General features: G+C 41.8%; 3 protein-coding genes across 4 annotated transcripts; 2 read left to right on the plus strand and 1 right to left on the minus strand.

The window, feature by feature from the left end:
• Positions 1–3635: 3635 nt before the first annotated feature.
• On the minus strand, positions 3636–10772 carry tapt1b (transmembrane anterior posterior transformation 1b). Its single transcript, XM_084003527.1, has 14 exons — positions 10583–10772; positions 9035–9165; positions 8833–8951; positions 8167–8329; positions 7942–8077; positions 6912–7009; positions 6745–6814; positions 6482–6562; positions 6219–6328; positions 5131–5190; positions 4680–4748; positions 4503–4579; positions 4220–4392; positions 3636–3898 (listed from the first exon to the last, which is right to left on the minus strand). Exons 1-14 carry the CDS (start codon positions 10752–10754, stop codon positions 3645–3647), a joined length of 1713 nt encoding a protein of 570 aa, XP_083859653.1. The 5' UTR covers positions 10755–10772; the 3' UTR covers positions 3636–3644.
• A 1233-nt stretch (positions 10773–12005) lies between these two features.
• On the plus strand, positions 12006–14118 carry clrn2 (clarin 2). 2 transcript variants are annotated; one of them, XM_084004938.1, is made up of 4 exons: positions 12006–12070; positions 12199–12537; positions 13254–13433; positions 13558–14118. In XM_084004938.1, exons 2-4 carry the CDS (start codon positions 12285–12287, stop codon positions 13824–13826), a joined length of 702 nt encoding a protein of 233 aa, XP_083861064.1. In that variant the 5' UTR covers positions 12006–12070; positions 12199–12284; the 3' UTR covers positions 13827–14118. The 2 variants fall into 2 exon arrangements, with proteins under 2 accessions (XP_083861064.1, XP_083861065.1); XM_084004939.1 differs by having other exon boundaries at positions 12056–12070; positions 12192–12537.
• A 469-nt stretch (positions 14119–14587) lies between these two features.
• Positions 14588–19318, plus strand: lap3 (leucine aminopeptidase 3). The gene is made up of 13 exons (XM_084005686.1): positions 14588–14761; positions 15496–15611; positions 15888–15942; positions 16015–16120; positions 16194–16353; positions 16453–16617; positions 17386–17544; positions 17640–17764; positions 17953–18041; positions 18120–18222; positions 18393–18472; positions 18557–18669; positions 18926–19318. Exons 1-13 carry the CDS (start codon positions 14663–14665, stop codon positions 19110–19112), a joined length of 1557 nt encoding a protein of 518 aa, XP_083861812.1. The 5' UTR covers positions 14588–14662; the 3' UTR covers positions 19113–19318.
• The last annotated feature ends 358 nt before the right edge of the window (positions 19319–19676 follow it).

A 19676-nucleotide genomic window follows, 5' to 3' on the forward strand; every position in this document is an offset into this window, starting at 1 on the left:
ATATTTCAAGACAAACATCTTTTTTTTGGCTTCTAAAACCATGTAGGGTGTTGGTTTTATACTTTTTCTATCTTGTGCAGGCAGTGTATTTTATTTATTTTATTACTTATATCTTTCTATTGTGCTTCTATTGTGTTTTATCTTGTTGTGCAGCACTTTGGAAAACCTTGTGTTTGTTCAAATCATGCTATATAAATAAAGTGGATTGGATTGGATGGATACAGTACAGTTTGTTTTAAAAGGGCCTTGAAGAGTGGAAGTGTGTCTGTATTCTTACACCTCTTCACCTGAGTGTTAGTGGTCAGACAGGTCATTGACTCTATGCTGTGTGGTCACTGAGCTGCCGACCTTCAGCTCTGAGGTTGATCAGATACACCGTCAAGGCTCAACGCTGACATTTTGGCAAGCACACAAAGTTCACATCGGGAAAAAAAAAAAAGGGAGAACCCAAAGTTCGGTTAAAAAGTAACATTATAGCTTGGTTAAGTCTTTTGATATCAGCGCTCTTTCATCCTCTCGCCTCCTCGCAGGCACTTTACACGATACTGGTTAAATGTGAAGTTTACTGACGGTATCAGGAAAACACAAGTCATGTATCCAGAATAAGATAATTTAACGGAGTTGGACCGTGAAGAAGTATTAAAAAAAAAAAAAGAAAAGTCCCCCCCACTGTGTGTAAACGACTGTGATGACAGACAGACCCTCCTAATGCCCATTCAGGGGGAACAGTGGACTGCAGTGTTTGTCCTGTGAACAGAGCCGGTAGTGACTCCTTTCAGTGAAACACCGGCCACTGTTCCCGTTATACACACACACACACACACACACACACCACACACACGCACGCACGCACACACGCACACACACACGCACACACGCACACACGCACACACACACACACACACACACACACACACACACACACACACACACACACACACAGTTGGAAAGTCAAATCACACAAGAAAGGGTTACAAAACAAAATCTTGTTTTATTCTCCTTCTACCATAGGAGATATATTACATAGATGGGTTGTACATAAAAAAACAATGGAACATCTGATGTCTTTAGGTGGTGAGATCCATCCATGCACCGCAAATTATCACACACACACACACACACACACACACACACACACACACACACGCACACGCACGCACACACACACACACACACAGCTCTTGATGCATCCACACTCCTCACCCTCTGTTTACAAAACTGCAGATTTTTACTTTACTGTCCTAAAGGTTGAACTTGACCTTTTTGTGCCTCTCATGTTATATTTAAGCTAATATTCATCAACAACAACAACCTGCGAATCTTTGAAAAACCCAGAAGGTCCAATGATGAGGTCGATGAGGATGGAAACGTCGTTAACTGAGTACCAGTGACAGACAGTGTGGGATTCTTCGTTTGCTTCCCATTCATGAGTTTTTCCCTCCAACACACCAGTTATTAATGACATGCTGTGTAATGCCTATTTATCTATTTTGATAGATAATGCCTATAATTGCCACTCTGATTCCTTCACAGGTGGCCAAACAATGTATAATCTAGTTTGTTTTGCAAGAAAAATAAAAACAATACAAATTAAAATAATATCAAGTGAAATTTACATAGACAAATACTGTATATGTATACATTTTGGCTCATTTTTGGCTAGCAGCTTCGTTTGGATTAAGGGAACAGAGTTGCAAGTTGGGAAACCTGTTAAAATCTTAATTAACAGAATTTCTTTTTCATTAAGTTTGTTAAAGTCTCTGAAAATATCTCCAGATCAGCATTAGGAGACCGTCTGGGTTTTCAAAAATCACTGGGTATGTCTTTTTTTTGAAAAACTGAATGCTTTTGTGAGCACTGAGATTTGAATGTAATGAAATGGGATATTGGCACGAGAGGCAAAACTTGGGGCGACGTTGAACACAGATTTTTTTCCCAGGACACGCAACTCCTGGCACTTCAGACCAGAGTTATAATTTGTCAAACAGACTGTTGGGTACACAAACATTTGAAAAGCGTTTCTTCCTATTACCAAAGCAGCCAAAAGACCACAATGAACAATACCAGCAACGTTTAGGGTTCAACCTGACTTTTCCTAAAGTACGAGCAAATAAAAAGGTGCTGCGTTCACAGTTCTGATATACGATCCTCCTTCTCGTTTCTGGAACATTTCACCTGCATGCCATCTGAAATAATGGCAAATAATCATGTTAAATGAATGCCGGTATGCCAGCGTCACACACCACGTTTAAATGAGACCAAAATCACAGTAGTGTTACACCAAGATGTGATTATCTGTAGGCTACATGCGTGAACGATGAGTGTACACATGAAGCATAAAACAAATTAAATATCCTCCAAACCTTTCTGGCTTGGAGTCCAATTCAAAATAAATACCCGCGTCTTTACAAAAGGGCACCATCCTATAACAGCTTTGAATGACACTAAAAGCTTATCTGTGTCTAAAAGGTGACGTCAAGCCATTGTCCTCATGACTCTGACTGAACATCTGGGCTCATCACAGTCACTCACTTTAAACCTAATCACTGTAAATGTGTCGGTGTGTTTGTCATCAGAGCAACTTGGAGATTTCAACAATGTGTTAATGTGAATCTGCTGAAATACTTGGGGCACGGGCGCGATGCGTCACCTCGCCGTACGTCTTTGTAGCATGCGGCTGCGTCGAAGGCTTCGCTGTGTGCATATCGAGTTTTGACAATTATATAATGCAGTTGTTTATGCAGGGTTTGGAAGTGTAGGCTTTATTTTACTGGTAGTTAATAATCAACTGGTTCGTTTTAACTACAGGATCATGGATATACATGAACGTAGAAATGTCCACAAGTTTACTCTTCTGTGTTGCATTGCCCCTGGTACAATATTTATGTATTTGAATATTTTTTTTAATGGATTGTACTTTTACACAGTTTTTAAAAAAAGTAGAAAAAATAAAAAATATATCTGAGCTTCCGTGGTCAGTCAGTCAATCAGTCAGTCGATTTATAATGGAGGCAGAATTTCCACGTCACGCCGGAGCTCCATGTATTTCAGCCGTTACCTGCAGTTCGATTTTAGCAAAAAGATCTGATATTCTTCATAAAAACTTCAGTTCAAATATTTAAATTTTTTAGGCTTAGGCTTTTGAAATGAAAAAAAAAAAAAAAAAGTAAAAAAAATTGTTCTTTCTAAAATCAACTCCTCACTGTACATATATATGTTTATATATATATGAGATTGTGCTTTTGAACACGTACTGCACTCCAGCTGTCATGTTCCTAAGATCACACAGCGATCCACGTTGTACTACTTCGCTCTTCGGGCTCTGCCCCAGATCGGCATGCTAGTTCTCTACCAATCGGCGTCACCAGCAGGCATGTCTGCAGGTTGCCATGACAACCCAGACCCATCCTCGGAGTCTACCTGTATCACGAGGAACCGACTGGACCAGATGGAAACACCTGAATCAGCCTCTGATGTCTGCAGCAACATCGTTATGCCTTGGCTGGTTTCGTCAGTAATAAATAAATAAATACTATAAAAAGGTCAGGTGCACAGAAATAGGTCTAGTCTGAGCGTGCCCCCATGACCCGCGTGTGATCCCTGAACCTCGTTTTGCCGGGACATGCTGACCGGCCACGTGCCCGTCAGTCTATTCGGTTGCCACAGATGGTGAAGCGGTCTATTTCCAGCAAATCTTTCTTGGGAGTTCTGGGTTCTAGCCTGCCCCCTTCCAGTCCTGTGTCAGTGTTGATGATTTTGTCCTCGTCCTCCTCGTCCGGCGTGGTCAGGAATGTGTCCGAGTCGCTCTTGGGGAGTGTTGGGGCGGAGCTCTCTGCCATGTTGGCAGGCGGAGAGGTGTCTGCTGCCTGGGATGTTCCTCCTTTTTCTGTTGTGGGTTCTATTAGAAAGAGAGAGTAATAATAATAATAATAATAAAAAAATGATTAGCACAACCATTGTATTTCTGTATGATAGCCAGTCCTGGATGTTACTACATTAGAGCAGGTAATATTAACAGCTGTCATATTTAAGAAGCTTTACACTCCAACACCAGCCAACATTAGCATTAGCATGTAAGTTCATTGCAGTGTGTAGCACTGTTGTCTTCTTGGGGACAATAAAGCCTATATTTTCTAATCTTAACTAAGAAGGGTGGGCTTGAGGATTTAACAACGCTTTACCTAGCAGTTAAGGAATAGATAGAGGGATGAACTGCTACCTTGCGGAGGTGAAACGTGAACATGTTTGGTGCGGTGAGCTCTGGAGTTCGCTCGGCTGGAGACGACGGAGGGTGGAGGGTCGGAGAGCTTTTGTTCCATGTTGGCCTTTTTAACAAACCCACAAGATGTCCCCAGCAGAACGATACTGTTGAGCACCTTCAGAGTGATCATCCTGCTCACAAAACACACACACAAAACACACATGTGTGAAAAGAGGGCAAACATGAAATACTTCATGCAGTAAACACTAATAACACTTTGGAAAGACCACTTGATATTCACCCCAGGTAAAACAGCAGCACACAAATAAAGGAGAGTGAACCCTGGATCTTCACTGAGCTGGTTACGACTCTGATCAACTGAAAATAAGAAACACAACATCAGATGTAAACGGGATATACAATCAACATTAGAACACAATATCAGCAGCAATGGATATTTTCATCAGCAGTGACTGACCAGCAGAGCTAAAGGAAGGGGGATGAAGCCCATTCTCCTGGATACTGAGTCACTGTAGTCTGTGTAAGCCTGGAAACACAGTTAAGACATGTTCTCACCGTGCAGCAACAACAATTAACATGCTTCTTCCCCAACCAATGCAGTAGTTATAACACGACGTAATGAAATCATGTAAAATCAGAAAGGTTAGAGGACATTTCCTCAATATAGTGAATATCAGTGTCTATCTCTGCTTATATTTGGACATGGAGGGTAATTAATGAAGCAGGATATTTGCAATATTGTGATAAATTACTAAATAAGAAACATTAGTTTCTCTGAAAACTATTTTGTCTGAGACCTCGATGCTTAAGAAATCACAAGCCCAGAAGCAGAGCTCCCTGGCACAACAAAATGTTTACAATTGAATTTCTAGAAGAGTTATAAAGTCAAGATATGTAACTTCACTCACATTTTTCTGTCGACTGCTGACAAGGTCAAAGGCTAGGCTTGCTCTGTATTCTCCGTATACCTGGATAACAAAACACACACACAGTGACACAACATTAGTCAGCCAAACATCAGACTATCACACAGAAACACACTTACTGACAGCGATGGAATGAGCAGAGGGTATTTGAGTGTTATTTATATTTTATGGGTTAAGAAAAAGTGCCAGGAGATGAGCCAAATGTAATTTGGATAAAGCCGGTGTTAAAAAAGCGAAAGCAAAAAAAAGTACACTCATGGATTAAATGTGGACAAGCATCGATAGGCATGTGCTCGGACGCTTGTTGCATGAGAGTGAGGTTTGGGCGATTAGGTTTGACACTCTAGAGATAAAGGGGTTAATCCCTTCCTCTGGAGGTGGTTTCCGTTACATAACCGAAGTTACAACTACTTGAAGGAAATCACATAGGAAGGGAACTCAAGAGGAAAGAAGATTGGAATAAACAGTCATGATGAAACAAGAGAAAATAGTGAATCTGGCGTGGGGGCAGGTGAGAATGACAAGTGTAAGTCAGTGGACTCGAACAGAAAATAGTCAAGTCTGTGTGTGTAGAGTGTAAAGATTCATCCACTTAAGATCATCTTAACTCAAGGTTCACTTACTAGCCTTTTTTGAGCTTTTGACTGGATTTTGTTCAGAATCAGGCAACCACATCCAAAACTAATCTGCGTCTTTGTTGGGTATTCACTACAATCTGATAAGCCCCTACATCCGATTGCTGTAGTTTGTCTGATGAGATTCAAAGACTCCAGAACTTGCCCAAGAATTATAATGTTTTTATGTTTTCTTCCGCATAAAAGTAATCAAGCCATAGTTTGTCTATTCATCCATGAGCACCCGGCAAAGAGGGGCTGCTAGTCGCCAATTCAGCCTACTTTTAATGATGCCAATTTGACGAAACACTGGCTAAAAAAAGCGAACTGACTGCATCCATGGTGATATTGTCCTTTGTGTTTACAACTCACAGAGATGCCCAAAAACTCCCTTCGTTGTCACACTTGCACATAAACACAATCTTATTGATACATTTTATGCAGAATGGGACTCACATCAGCACTGATGTCGTTGAATTTGGTGATGAAGGCGTGCTTCACAACATCCACGGCCACCTCTGAGGCGATCACCATGATTACATCAGGAAACAGCACCCACAAGTGGTCTGAAAACAAACATTAAAACGGATTAGTGTCCATATGATATTAGTTATACGGTCAGTTCACTGCCGAGCCACAGTAAGAAGTGTGATGTAACTTCTTCTAAAACGTGCTCTGTTGATTGCAGTTACATTACTGTGCAGCTGTGCGTTAGTTACCAGGGTTCCACGAGAACTGCTCCATGTTTCTCAGGCACACGATGAGCAGGAGGATGTAGTTGGTGAACCTCTCTTTTATGTCTGTGGGAAACAAACAAATCAATCCTGGATTAACCTACTTTGTCCTCACTGTGGCGGAGATTGATTCCAAAAATGTACCTTGTACCAACTCATCAAGTTCAAAAGGTTGAGTTACAAAATATCCACAAACTGCCGATTTTGCTTCCTATATCGGGCTGTTTTAGGTATCATTCACCACTTACCACTGTTGGACATCTGGAAAAGGTTGTTCTTTTCAAACTTCTTGAACACGCTTCCTTTGATCTCCACAAACTGCAAAAAAGAAAAAGCAAAAAATGTAATTTCTGAATTTGTGCCGCATCGATTCATTTAATCGAGTCAAAAACGCGTCCGTGTGCGTCATGCTCACGTTGTTTGACATCATGATGGTGAGCAGAGACTTGTTGTGAGAGTTGAAGGCCACGTTGAGAGTGGTGGCCTGGACCATGATGAGGATAGCATGGAGAACTAGAAACAAACATGTTGAGGAAGAAAACACACCGAGGACTACAGTCAGGAATTAAGCATTATTACACGAGAGGGTGTGCTTTACCGTCATTATTGTCACGACAGTGATGCGGTCAGGAACGAGGCGCTTGCGCCAAGTTCCGTTAGCATCACTGAAGTGACAATTTCCCAAAACTGAATAAATACCACACAAAGCAACACACAACTGCTTTGCTAGCTCAATCATGTTGTAACTAAGATATCCACTGGTAAAAATATTTTTTTCATGGACTGATATAGTTATTACGTCTGCCGACTTTACAGTCATTTTAAGCTAGTAGCCTAACGTTACGGTAGCAGTTGCCATGTCAACGACTCATCAGCACAGCTGATCTTTATCTACAATGATTAACGGTTATACTGCTTTCATTAATCAGCAATTTGATAGTTTATATGATCAATTTTTAGGCGACATTTACTACATCGTCTCTTACATCTCAGTATTTATTACTTCTGCTTATTCTAATAAGGTAATTACTAATAAGGCGGAGTGATATTTACAGTGATGAGGCATTTTTCATTTGAGCACGGCTAGCTGTGCTTTAACGCTCATTTGAGCACATTCTAAAATGTCTGATTGACCAATCAGATTGCTCGGTCGGATCTACGTGTTGTATAACATGCAGTTCATTCTGTACACCCGCTGCAAGGCACATTCTAATATTTATTCTAACGTGAAGCTGTGTCAAGTCGGAGCTGTTGATTACCTCATAATTGATTAACCTGCCGATTTTGTTGAATATCTGACTCATTGTTTTGTCAATAAAATGCCCAACAATATTGGAAAAACACCTCTCAAGTTGACATCTTTCAAAATGCTTCAACTAAACTAAACTTAGATATCATTCACACAGACTGTCAACAACCATCAAGGCCCTTCTTAGTGAGGATACAGACGTAGAGCACGGCCATGAGGAAGTGAGGTATCACGCCGATGTGCGCTCTCTTCTTTTCCTTGGGCTCTGTGGCCGTCCAGTACAGAGCGTCCAGAATGTCCTGGCCAAAGGACGAGAACAGGCGGTCCGCCACCTGCGAACACAACAGGGGGGGAAGGACGGTCTCACTCCACGGTGCAATCAGAGTTAAAACATTATTATTTAAATATCAACTGGGTGTACCTCCAACATGTTGTATATGATGTACAGTTTGATGACAGACTGTCCCCTGATGAGATGGTACATCATGGAGTAATCCACGTAGCTCATCATGGAGTAACACAGCACCATGATGAAGCCTTTCATCACGTCGCACACTTGAGCTGGCTGGAGCAGGCGGGAGCCACTAAAACACACACAAACTCACATTACATGTGAAGAAATGTTCACAGAAGAAAGTCACAAGAAGAGGAAGGAGAACAGAACATGTTATCATCGGTCTGAACAGTCAGAAAGAGCTCTACTGCCACCTAGAGGTTAAGAACGACGTTACACTGATTGCTTCTGTTTACAAATGTCGACTTTGCCACGTGAAGGTATTTACCAAGTCTGTCTGTATAATACAGGACTGCAACAAACGATTGTTTTCTCATTAATGTTTTGTTTTTTGGGTTTAGTAGATGATATTACCTAGAATAAAAAATTAAAAGAAATTAAATTTACAGTGTTAAAATCGAATAAAGAGTTTTTGGTTGATAAATGACTTGAAGCATCTCAACTGAATCCATTATAAACATTGTTGTAGTTAATTGTAGTGTTGATTCCACTGATCAACGATATGAGTCACATATAATCGTTAATGTTGCCAATGATCAATTCAGGCAATGAATTTTACCCCGTGTGCTTTACCTGAGACCACAGCAAGGCAACGTGAGGAGCCGTAAAAGGGCCAGAATCACCCTGAGGGGCAGCAGGGTGAACACGTAGAGAAAGGCATCCAGACAGAGGAAGAAGCCGAAAGTCATCAACTAAAGACATGGAGAGTACGACCATTTATTAATGTTACCTTTACAACAAAAAAAACCCCACAGTATATTGTTAGTGTGTTTACCTTCTCGAGCTCCTTGGGGATGCGGAGGCAGGTGTAGACCCTCTCCCTGCGCTCTGTATATTTGGCCTCATTGTGTTCCAGGAAGTAGCCTCTGGTGAGCTCGGTAGTTATGAATCTGACCAGAGACAAGTCTAGAGCCGAAAATGGACAGAAGACAAAACATTGAACAAACTGTCTGTTCACTGCAAACAGTCCTTAGCCAATATTAAACCATAAAAATTAGCATTGATAAGAAATATCTTCCCCATATGAGCAGTCATATGTGGACAAAACCAAACATTACACCTCATTCAAAACCCTAAACTGGAACCGTCGTCTCGGTTTGTGGAACGTTTTTTCAAAGAATTTTGGATCCTGTCTGCAGGGATTTTCTCCAATTCAATCACCCAATGGCGTGAGTGAGGCTGAGGACTGATGTTGCATGTGATGTTGGTGTTGATTGTTGTTGCGTGATAAGGCAAGTTCATCCCAAAGTTGTTGGATGAGGTTGAGTGCAGGGCCTTGTGCAAGGTAGCAGTGTTGAGTTGAGACAGTAAAGCCCATGAAAACAGTTGTATAATATTTTTTGTGGCAATGAAGGAGCTTTCCCCTCTCTGATGACTACAGGTTGGGCCTGGATTCTACACTTTTAAGCCTGTATTATAAAATGAGGGGAAATAGGTTTTAATTTTAATAAATCACAAAGGGTCTAATGAAAGGCTCTGTCGAGTTGAATTGTAGAAAGTGTAAAAATCAAACATACTTCCAAGTTTAACCCATAATAAGAGGGTAAAAATGAATGGTATCTCAGCCCTCTGTGGCATAAGTATAGGAAAAGCAAATATGTAAATATTAAAAGGAATGATGACTGTATTGCTGCTTCGGTTTCTGTTAATGTGCATGGTGGCTCACTGTCATGGCTTACTGAATAAATTAATAGAATAAAGCCATGATAAATATTATTAATATATTAGTAGTATGTGCTTTTCCTACTATGTGAAGTGTGTAAAGACCTATTTGACTATATGAACAACACCAAATCATTAAAGTGCTTTAACTGGAACCGAGAAGCCCATCTAAACGTTGGAAAACTGCCCCAGACCATAAGAACACACTGAACACTCAGCAGCACGTAATGCGCCTGCGCAAAGATACAGCCCTCACTTTGACAGAGAAGCAAACTGGCCTATTTTGAGTCCTGCATGGCTACACGCAGCAGTGCTGCCTTGCTAGAAAGTCGGGTTATAACTCGCATGCGAACCACATAAATGAGCCACATAACATTACCACGAGTCAGTTCGGTGTTGAAGAGAGAGTCGCCGTGGTCATATTATTACTCAACGTTAGCTTAAAGTTGCACCCTGAGATCAAGTGGAAACTCGGGAGCAGCGCACAAAGCTGCGGAGACGTAGAGAGTAACCGGAACGGTAACTGCGCGCTCAAGCAAAAAACACAAGCCAATCATGAAGTAACGTTATATAACACAAATCTGGTTTGGCAGTTAGGCTAAATAAAACACTTCAGCAGCTAGCAAGCTAGCGCTGTCAAACTGTGCCGAGGCGAGCTCACCTGACAGGTTGTGTTTCTTGCCCTGACTGCCGCCGGTTTTATCGTTGAACTGCAACGTCTCCGTGACTCCGTCCTTGTTCTTCTCCGCTTTGTCCGCCTTCCCGTCCTTCTCCCTTCCCTCCTTCTCCTTCTCCTCTCCCAGACCTAACGACAGCGAGTCCGCCATCTTCATCGAACGGTCTCATCTGCGGCTGCTGCCTGGGAGACTGACACCGGCGTCACGCCCTGACGTCATCACGCCGTGTCGTTGCACCGAACCACCGGCAGATGGCCCCAAAAATCCCCCAAAATTACATCTTCAATCAAAGGTAGAACAATTGTGAATAAATGATGCCATTGTGTGTATTTTTAAATATACATTTGTTTATTCAAATTAATGCACACTAACTGACATACAGAAAATCTGGAGATGGTTGGAATTCTAGCAGCATTATAACAAATACATAATAAAAGTGGCATATATTACATGCACTGAACCCAATGACTTTTTGTATGCACCGAGGTACATACCGTACTCGATGTGCAGAATGGGGAAGGAACAAGTTTCCACGTGGATTCACGTTTCATATTTGCCCCACCTCAAGATCAGCATGTTTAAGGTCCTCATCATGTCAGTGGATAGTTTGCTTTATTGGCAATAATAAATTACAATTTATGATATTACAGCAAAGCAACTGTCAGTGAAACTGTTATACTTTCTTATGATTCAGCCTTGGCAGCTGGTGGGGATGAAAGTAATTTGTATTCAAGATTAAAAATTCAAGATAGATTTATAGTGTTCAACCTCGAAATTGCAGTTACATCGGGTATTTATTAGAGATGTTAAAAATAACAATATAAGAGTCTATTCAAAGACAATAACAAGATAAAGTACCAAAATAAACAATATATAATGCAGCAAAAATGAATTGTATATAAAATAATAAAATAAATCTACACTTGCAAGATGAAGTACAAAATACACACAACAATATCAATATAAAGTACCATAATATACAATATAAAATAACAATAATGTACCAAAATATGCAATATGAAATATGCCTATATCCCTCTAAACTGCTGGTCCTTCCAGTGGAGAAAATATGATGCAGTGCCATAAACAGTAAGTTGTCATATATTCAGACAACTGGTGCCATTTTGATGTATTATTATTTATTTGTTATTGTGCTTGGGTTCATGTACTTCGTTACTTTAAACCACCAATCTGAAAGACTTTAAAGAGCACTTGAAGCGTAAGATGAGAGACGTATGACTATAAATCCCACATAGTCGACCTTTAGGGTCTGTGGTTCAATAAACCATCATCCTGACACCATTAACACACGCATGCATGGTTTTATTGTCACCAATCGTGATGCATGTCCATCTCTGAAGGCCAAGCAAAGGTTAATTATCCTCCTGGATAAAGAGAAGAGTAGAGGAGGAGGAGGAGGAGGAGGGGGGATCTGGAACCAGGCGCACTGGGCAGGGATAGAGTTTCTCCCGGTAACGGATCTCTTTGACCACCATAGATTCGGTTTCTCCTCGTCTGTGACTCATGCGACATCATTTTCACCGAGAGAAATAACTGTAAATCCCGTTATGGTTCATGCTTTCCTTTTTACAGTCCGCAGAATAAACTCATGGTGATCGCCGGCTGTGCTCCGCGCTCGCTGCCCGGCGTCGTGTTACCTTCCCCGGGGCAGCATGGGCGCGTAAGATGCCTTCGCTGTGGAAACGGATAACCTTCTCGGCGGCCTCGGTGCTCTGCGTCGGCTCCGTGGCGCTGCTGGTCGTTGCCCTTTCCACGGAGCGCTGGGTCACCGGGCGGATCCTGTGCAAAACCGGGGCGGAGATAGTGAACGCGTCTCACCCGGAGCTGGAGCAGTTCATCGGGGACATTTACTACGGCTTGTTCCGGGGAGGGAAGACCAAGAAGTGCGGGCTCGGCAACAGGCGCTCCAAAATATACAGTAAGATCAAATACAGGCCGGAATTCAAGAACTGTTATATATAAATGTATAAATGTTATATCTTGAAATATAAATAAATTAACATGTAACCACGTTATTGCTAAATAAAAAGTTCCTCATCAACAGATATACTCTCCCTGAGGTCCACATGCGCGTATTTATCAGTGAAAATTACATTTAACAAATAATATCCATATGCAGATATCCCAACATGACTACGATAAAGGAAAGTTACACCTCTAATGAATAGATGTGACATCTTTAAAGAGCAAAACAAGTCTTGGAAATCACAAAGCTTCCAAAAATATCAAATATATCAGGATACATTTGGGGAAATATGTACAAATTGATGCATCTACATGATGAAGCACTATAATTAAAGTCACTATAATCACAGTCTTGAGTATTTAACATCAACATATGATGCAATCAGGCAATGGACTCTTTTTCTGACATTAAAGGGAAAACTGTGTGTTTAGGGTTTATCTCACAAATACAACTTTTATTACAGTATGTCATTTTGCCCTAATATAAACAATAACGATGGCAGTGAATATTTGCCACGTTCCCTCGTTTATAATATTCAAAGAATAAGCAACAAACATCACAAGACATGTCCTGCAAACATACAGTCTGTTAGTTTCTTATTTTAATAACTTGATCTGCAGCTCACACAGCCATTAATGTGTGTTTACGTTCGCTTCTTCTCTGTCCAGTTTTCCCAAAGCTTGTGCGGACGTTGAACGGCGGCCTTCACATGATGGTGATCCTCTTCCTGCTGGCGGCTGTGGGCTTCGCACTGGTCAGTCTGTCTTTCTGCATTTACAACGCACGCAAGGTTCCCTACCAGAGCATCAAAGGGCACAAAGGGCTCTACCTGTGGAACTTCATTGCTGGTATGCGAGGCCACCTTTATCTTGACTCTTTCCTCCAAAATCTCCCTCAAATGTTGATGTTTTTGTTCCCATGCTTCCTTCACTTTCTGGTGCTTCTGAGCATTACTTCACCTCTCTCTTCCAGCTCTTTTCGGTGCCCTGGCCGTGCTGTGTTTCCTGGCAGCCGTGAGGCACCACGACCTGACCGAGCGGGTAGCCAACCATCGGGAAAACCTCTTCGTGCTGGTTGTCCTGGATGACAGCCTGGACTGGTCCTTCTGGCTGGGTGTGGGCAGCATTGCGACTCACTTTGCCGTCTGTGGAGTGGTCGCCATGAGCCGGATTAAACTGCCCAAACCGGAGATCAAGAAACCTGAAGAACCCACCATCTCTTCTCTGGACCTGCTCTATTAAAGGACCAACCAAGGAGCATTTTACATCACTGTTGGTTGGACCGGAGCCCCAGTGACACCCCAGAGAAACCAGCACTTTGCCAGTGCATAGAGTCCTGTGTCTTACAGTTGCCCTTTGCATTCTGGACATCCTGTGATGGATGTATTCTGTCTATAGCTGTAAAATGTAAATACATCATTATTGTTTTCATTTTATGTAATGTCATTGACTTTACAGAGGATTTTTGCTTTTTTTTTTACTGTAGTTGTTCTTCAGAGAAATGTACAGCTATGCATGAATAATGATTTATTTCACAAGGGGTTTGTGGGCGTATGTATGTTAAGTACACAATCTTCCATAAACATAAAGATACGTTTACCCCTGAGGACCAATATGTGTTATTATTAATCTGTAATATTAAATCATTATTTATTTGTTGGTTATATTTTGTATCATCTAAAGGTGTCAGATGTGTGAGAATGTGGTGGAGTGGAAAAAACAACCTGCAACATTTCCCTCTAAAATGTAGTGGAGTTGAAGTTTAAAGCAGAAAACGGTAGTACATGTACATTAACACTTTACCTTACTACAGTACTTGAGTAAATGTACTGTAGTGATGGTTTATGTCACTATTTGTCTCATTAGCTTTGGGTTTGAACAGCAGCTGATAAAAAAAAAAAGTATCCTGCACCTTCTCGCTGTTGCCGCATGGTGGCGACAAAGGTCCGTCTTGTCGTATGTTGGTGACGTATGAAAAACGCGACGCTGTCAAGTCGCTCGAGTCCCTTTTCCACATGTATACGACCTCTGCATCTCTGAGTGAATAGTGTGTTACGGGGATTATATATGTGCGACAGATGACGATGATTCTTCTGAGGAGATCCGTTCAGACGGCGGTGCGGACAAAACACTGCAGGTTGTTTTCTGCGTCACAGAATCACCAGAATGAGAGGAAAGTAAGTAGCCGCTAGCTGTTAGCCTGTCAAACACAAGTTGACGGGTTGTTACATCAGCGCGTCATACAGCACTTATCCAGACGTCACACTGTATTTCAGATGCTTTAAACCATTCAGTGTGTGGGTTTAGGTAGTGTCTTTGTGTTTGTCTTTGCGTGTCTTTAATTAGCATCAGATATGGATGTAATTCAACGCTTTATTATAGCACATTCAAGCGTTTTACCTTTAAAACAAGTGGCAACAAACAACAGAATCAATTAAGATAGAATAAAGTACAATGAGCAGTATTAAATTATATAAAATACACTTGACTAGACCAGAGTCTAAAATGCAATAAAGTAAATAATAATGTTATAGAGAAACTAATCAATCAAAGCCATGAGAGAACAACAATATTGAGTGGCTAAATTTTGAGATTAGTAGCAGCTAAAAGCAGAGTTCACCCTGTTTTGCTCTGATTTAATGTTTCTATCAGGTGACTAAACATCTAAAGATGTATTTGTTGTCAAGAGTTGCATCCAAGATTTTATATATCGCCTCATAACAAACAAATAAATAAAAATGGTGAAATGGATGTCGATTAGGTCGCCTTGATGGCACACAAGGGCTTTACAAGAAAGCACAATAGTTCATTTAAAGATAATGCTAATAAGGAACAGAGCTGTCACCATCTGTGATATACATGAATGGGTTTGTGGGACTGATGGGGTTTCTGGCTGTGCTCATGTCTTCAGGGTCTGGTGCTGGGAGTGTTTGAGAAGGAGGGAGAGGAGGACGGCCTTCAACTGACAGAAGCGGCTGCAGGTTTTGACCAAACTCTGTCTGGGAAACTCTCTGAACTGCTGAAAATGTGAGTCTGTAATATCTGTGAGCTGTCGCTATCGGCCTTATGTGATGGTAACATTGTACTATTGGTTGTTTAGTAGGTATTACAAGCAAAAACTAATGCGGTCTAATGCAACGTTTTCATGAAAGTTGTTCAGATTTTGTTGAAACTGTGGACAAGAAATTAGAAAACAGACTCAAATTGAAGAGTGCACAGTACTGGTGCATCCCTGATGGACGTCACGCTAAAACTGTGTCTGTATAGTCGGTTAATGAACTGGTTTTGTGTTGTTCTCTTCAGCTCTGGACCGACTCTCAAGAAAGGCAAAAGCAGAATATTTTATGGAATCCACAAGGTAACAAGGAGTGGCATCAGCTTGACAAACCCGGTCACGACATTGGAGTAATCAAATCTTCCCCTTTTTCAGGACTTCCCGTGTGTCGCAGTAGTCGGGCTGGGTAAGACCAGCTCTGGTGTGTGTGGGTCAGAGAACTGGGACACCAGCAAGGAGAACATCAGACAGGCAGTGTCGAGTAAGACGCATGTCTCGTAAATGTATCCGATCTGAGATGGCACTTGGCTGATATCTGTGTATTTGATGTCCAGCTGGCTGCCGGTTGCTTCAGGACCTGGAGGTGAACCGTGTGGATGTGGACGGCTGTGGTGATGCCCAGTCAGCAGCAGAAGGCGCCGCTCTGGGTTTGTTCCAGTATGACCAACTCAAATCCAAGAAGAAGACTAAAGTAGCCACACAGCTCCATGGAAGGTAGAGCCAACAGATGAGCTACAGCGTTTGATTGATGGGTAACCACAGACATATGCAGCATCTTGCTAATGTATTTGGGTCTGCGTGTTTTCTTATTAGTGCTGACTCGGCCGGGTGGCAGAAAGGACTCACGTATGCAGAAGGCCAAAACCTGGCGCGCTTACTCATGGAAGCTCCCGCCAATCACATCACTCCTACCACTTTCGCCAACACCATCGAAGAGAAATTGGCACCGCATGCCGAACGAGTCACAATAAAGAAGAGGTTTGTGCGTCATTCACCATCATTACTGTAGCATCTCACTTATGTCGTTACCCAGTAAAAGGTGAGAAAGACGTGAAATTCAGCACAGTGTTTTGATTTGTCACATAAGTAAAGGGCTTTTAAGACACTTGTTTCCAGATGTTGACCTTTTATTTTCTTAATGGATTCATCATTTAAGTTATTTTTAACATTCCTTGTCTTCAGCTTCTCAATTTTGAAGAATTGCTGCTTTTCTCTATTTGATATTGCTGGAATTTGAATGTGTTTGTGTTGTCGATGTGTGGCCGGATAATGTTTATTACCTTCTGATCTAGGAGACCTTGATGTGCCTTATTCTCATGCCTCTGTGTCGAGGTAGCCGAGGTAGTAGGCATTATGTTTTCGGGCTTCCAGCTGTTTGTACTTACATCTGATGTCTGGTTCATTCTCGTGAATGTGATCTCTCAGGAACATCTTTGGAACAAATATCCACTTTGACTCAAGGATGAACTGATTATAATTTGCTGGTCAAAGGTCACTGAGTTCATAAAACACACATTTGGCTGTAAGCCATATTCTAATTATGACTAAAAAGAATAACTGGTTGGCAGAGGTAGTATTTCTTGTAAAACCTTTTTTTGTATTATCGAGATCAAATGATTGTAAACCACGAAAAACAATAATTATATGAACACTTTTCTATCACTTAATCACATCTAGTGTGATAATTGATCCTTTTCTTTTTACCCTGGAGAGAGTTTTTGTCTAATAGTTCCTGCTTTTCTGTAGATCTCAGGTCTGGATAGAGGAGCAACAGATGGGAGCGTTTCTCAGTGTGACTAGAGGCTCAGAGGAGCCCCCTGTCTTCCTGGAGCTGCATTACAACGGTGCTCCTGACAGCAAGCAGGCTCCGCTGCTCTTGGTGGGCAAAGGCATCACCTTTGACAGGTACACCATAATAACACACACCCAGCCCATGACCTCATCCCATTAAAAAGGTCAAACTGCTCACATTAAGCTCCCGTCTCTCTGTTAACGGGTAGTGGTGGAATTTCCCTGAAACCGTCTCCCTCTATGGATGAAATGAGAGCCGACATGGGAGGAGCTGCCACCGTGTGTGCATCTATCGTCACAGCAGCAGCACTGAAAATACCGGTCAACATTATTGGTAAACATTTTGACAATATGGATCGTCCAACATCATTTCTCTATCACAGATAATAAATGAGAGCATCTATAGATGTCAATAAAACCTCACAGTGGACATTTTAAGTGGGTTTAGAACTTTGAATCACTGCATGTACTTATTCTTGATATTGTAATGCTTAATCTTTTTCACTCATTACCTTTAATTAGGTCTGGCTCCTCTGTGTGAGAACATGCCCAGTGGAAAAGCTACTAAACCTGGAGATGTTGTCACGGCCAAAAATGGAAAAACAATTCAGGTGGGCAGCTGGTTGCATGAATGTGACATGCGAGTGTGTGTGTGTGTATAAACTAACAGGTTTTATTGTCATGTATAGGTTGATAACACAGATGCAGAGGGCCGACTGGTTCTCGCTGATGCACTGTGTTACGGACACACGTTCAACCCCAGAGCCATCGTCAATGTTGCCACGCTAACAGGTGGGATTATTCTATAGCTTTGTTTACACAGTGACATTTAAACAAGAGACGACGGATGTTTTTGTCTTTTCATCATATTTACACCATGTTTATGAGATCTATCCATAACCAGATGCCGGCTCTTCTTTGCCCAGTTTCAGCCTATAATCATGTTGTTATTCGTGTTCTAGGTGCGATGGATGTAGCTCTCGGCTCGGCAGCAACTGGAGTGTTTACAAACTCAGACTGGCTCTGGGAGCAGCTGCAGAAGGTACTGTGTATGCACAGTAAACGTGCAACATCAGTCCATCAGCTCCTGTGTTGACTAATGGTGTGTGTGTGTGCGTGTGTGTAGGCCAGTGTTGTGACAGGTGACAGAGTGTGGCGCATGCCTCTCTTCCAGCACTACACCAGACAGGTGACTGACAGCCAGCTGGCTGACCTCAACAACATTGGCAAGTACAGCCGGTACGTATCTCCCCCTACGCTCGGCGAGCGCCTGCAGCTCCTGCTTCAGACATTCCTATGCGGATAACCAAGCGATCCAGATTCGAGTGTTTAAACGGTTTGACATGAGTCAAAATGTTTCCTGATTTTAGTTTCGACTCTATTTCAAAATAAGGACACATTGTTGCTTAAAATAACATCATCCAGGATAAATCAAGAGGTATACCCATGGCTTTATTTCCCTGAGTCTGACTGTTTGTGTTGATTGTCTTTCAAGTTCCGGCGGCGCATGCACAGCAGCTGCATTCCTGAGGGAGTTTGTCACGGCCCCTCATTGGGCCCATCTTGACATCGCAGGTGTGATGAGCAACAAAGATGAAGTTCCCTACCTGAGAAAAGGCATGTCTGGAAGACCGACACGTACGCTGGTGGAGTTTGCTGCGGGACTGAGCCACAGTGGCTGAGAGATCGACACAAATGTCGGATGGGAAACGAGACTGTGAGCTGCTATTCTGGGGAGATTCAGCACTGATCTCTCAGAATTGCCAAGTTTAGAAGTCCGTGTACAAATGGACAATATCATAACCATGGAAAAGGCAAGGATTTATTACTGTATTTTCTAAACGAGTATATTTAAAACTGTTACGTCAAATAAAGTAGAATTAATTATGTGTGTGACGCATGTGTTATCTCTTTTGCTCTGTTTTAACATAGATTGGTTCAAATGTTCCAGCCATATGTGATTTGTGAACACCTCATTCTAAAACAATGGCCATTAATGCGCTCCAGTTATGGACTCCACTCTTCTGAGAAGGCTTACAATCAGATTTTTTTCAGAAAACCATTCAGCCACAAGAGGATTAGTGATGCTGAATGCTGATAACAGGACAGCCAGTCGACTTCTTCCCTATCAAATTTTGAAAACAATTTCTTTATGGACCTCTCGTTGTGTAATTGTCACGTGAAAAACAAGGAAGTGCCTTCCCTAAACTGTTGCCACAAAGTTGGAAGTGTGTTATTATGTAAGC

The sequence above is a fragment of the Eutrigla gurnardus genome, assembly GCF_963514095.1.
Source record: "Eutrigla gurnardus genome assembly, chromosome: 3".
NCBI lineage: Eukaryota > Metazoa > Chordata > Actinopteri > Perciformes > Triglidae > Eutrigla > Eutrigla gurnardus.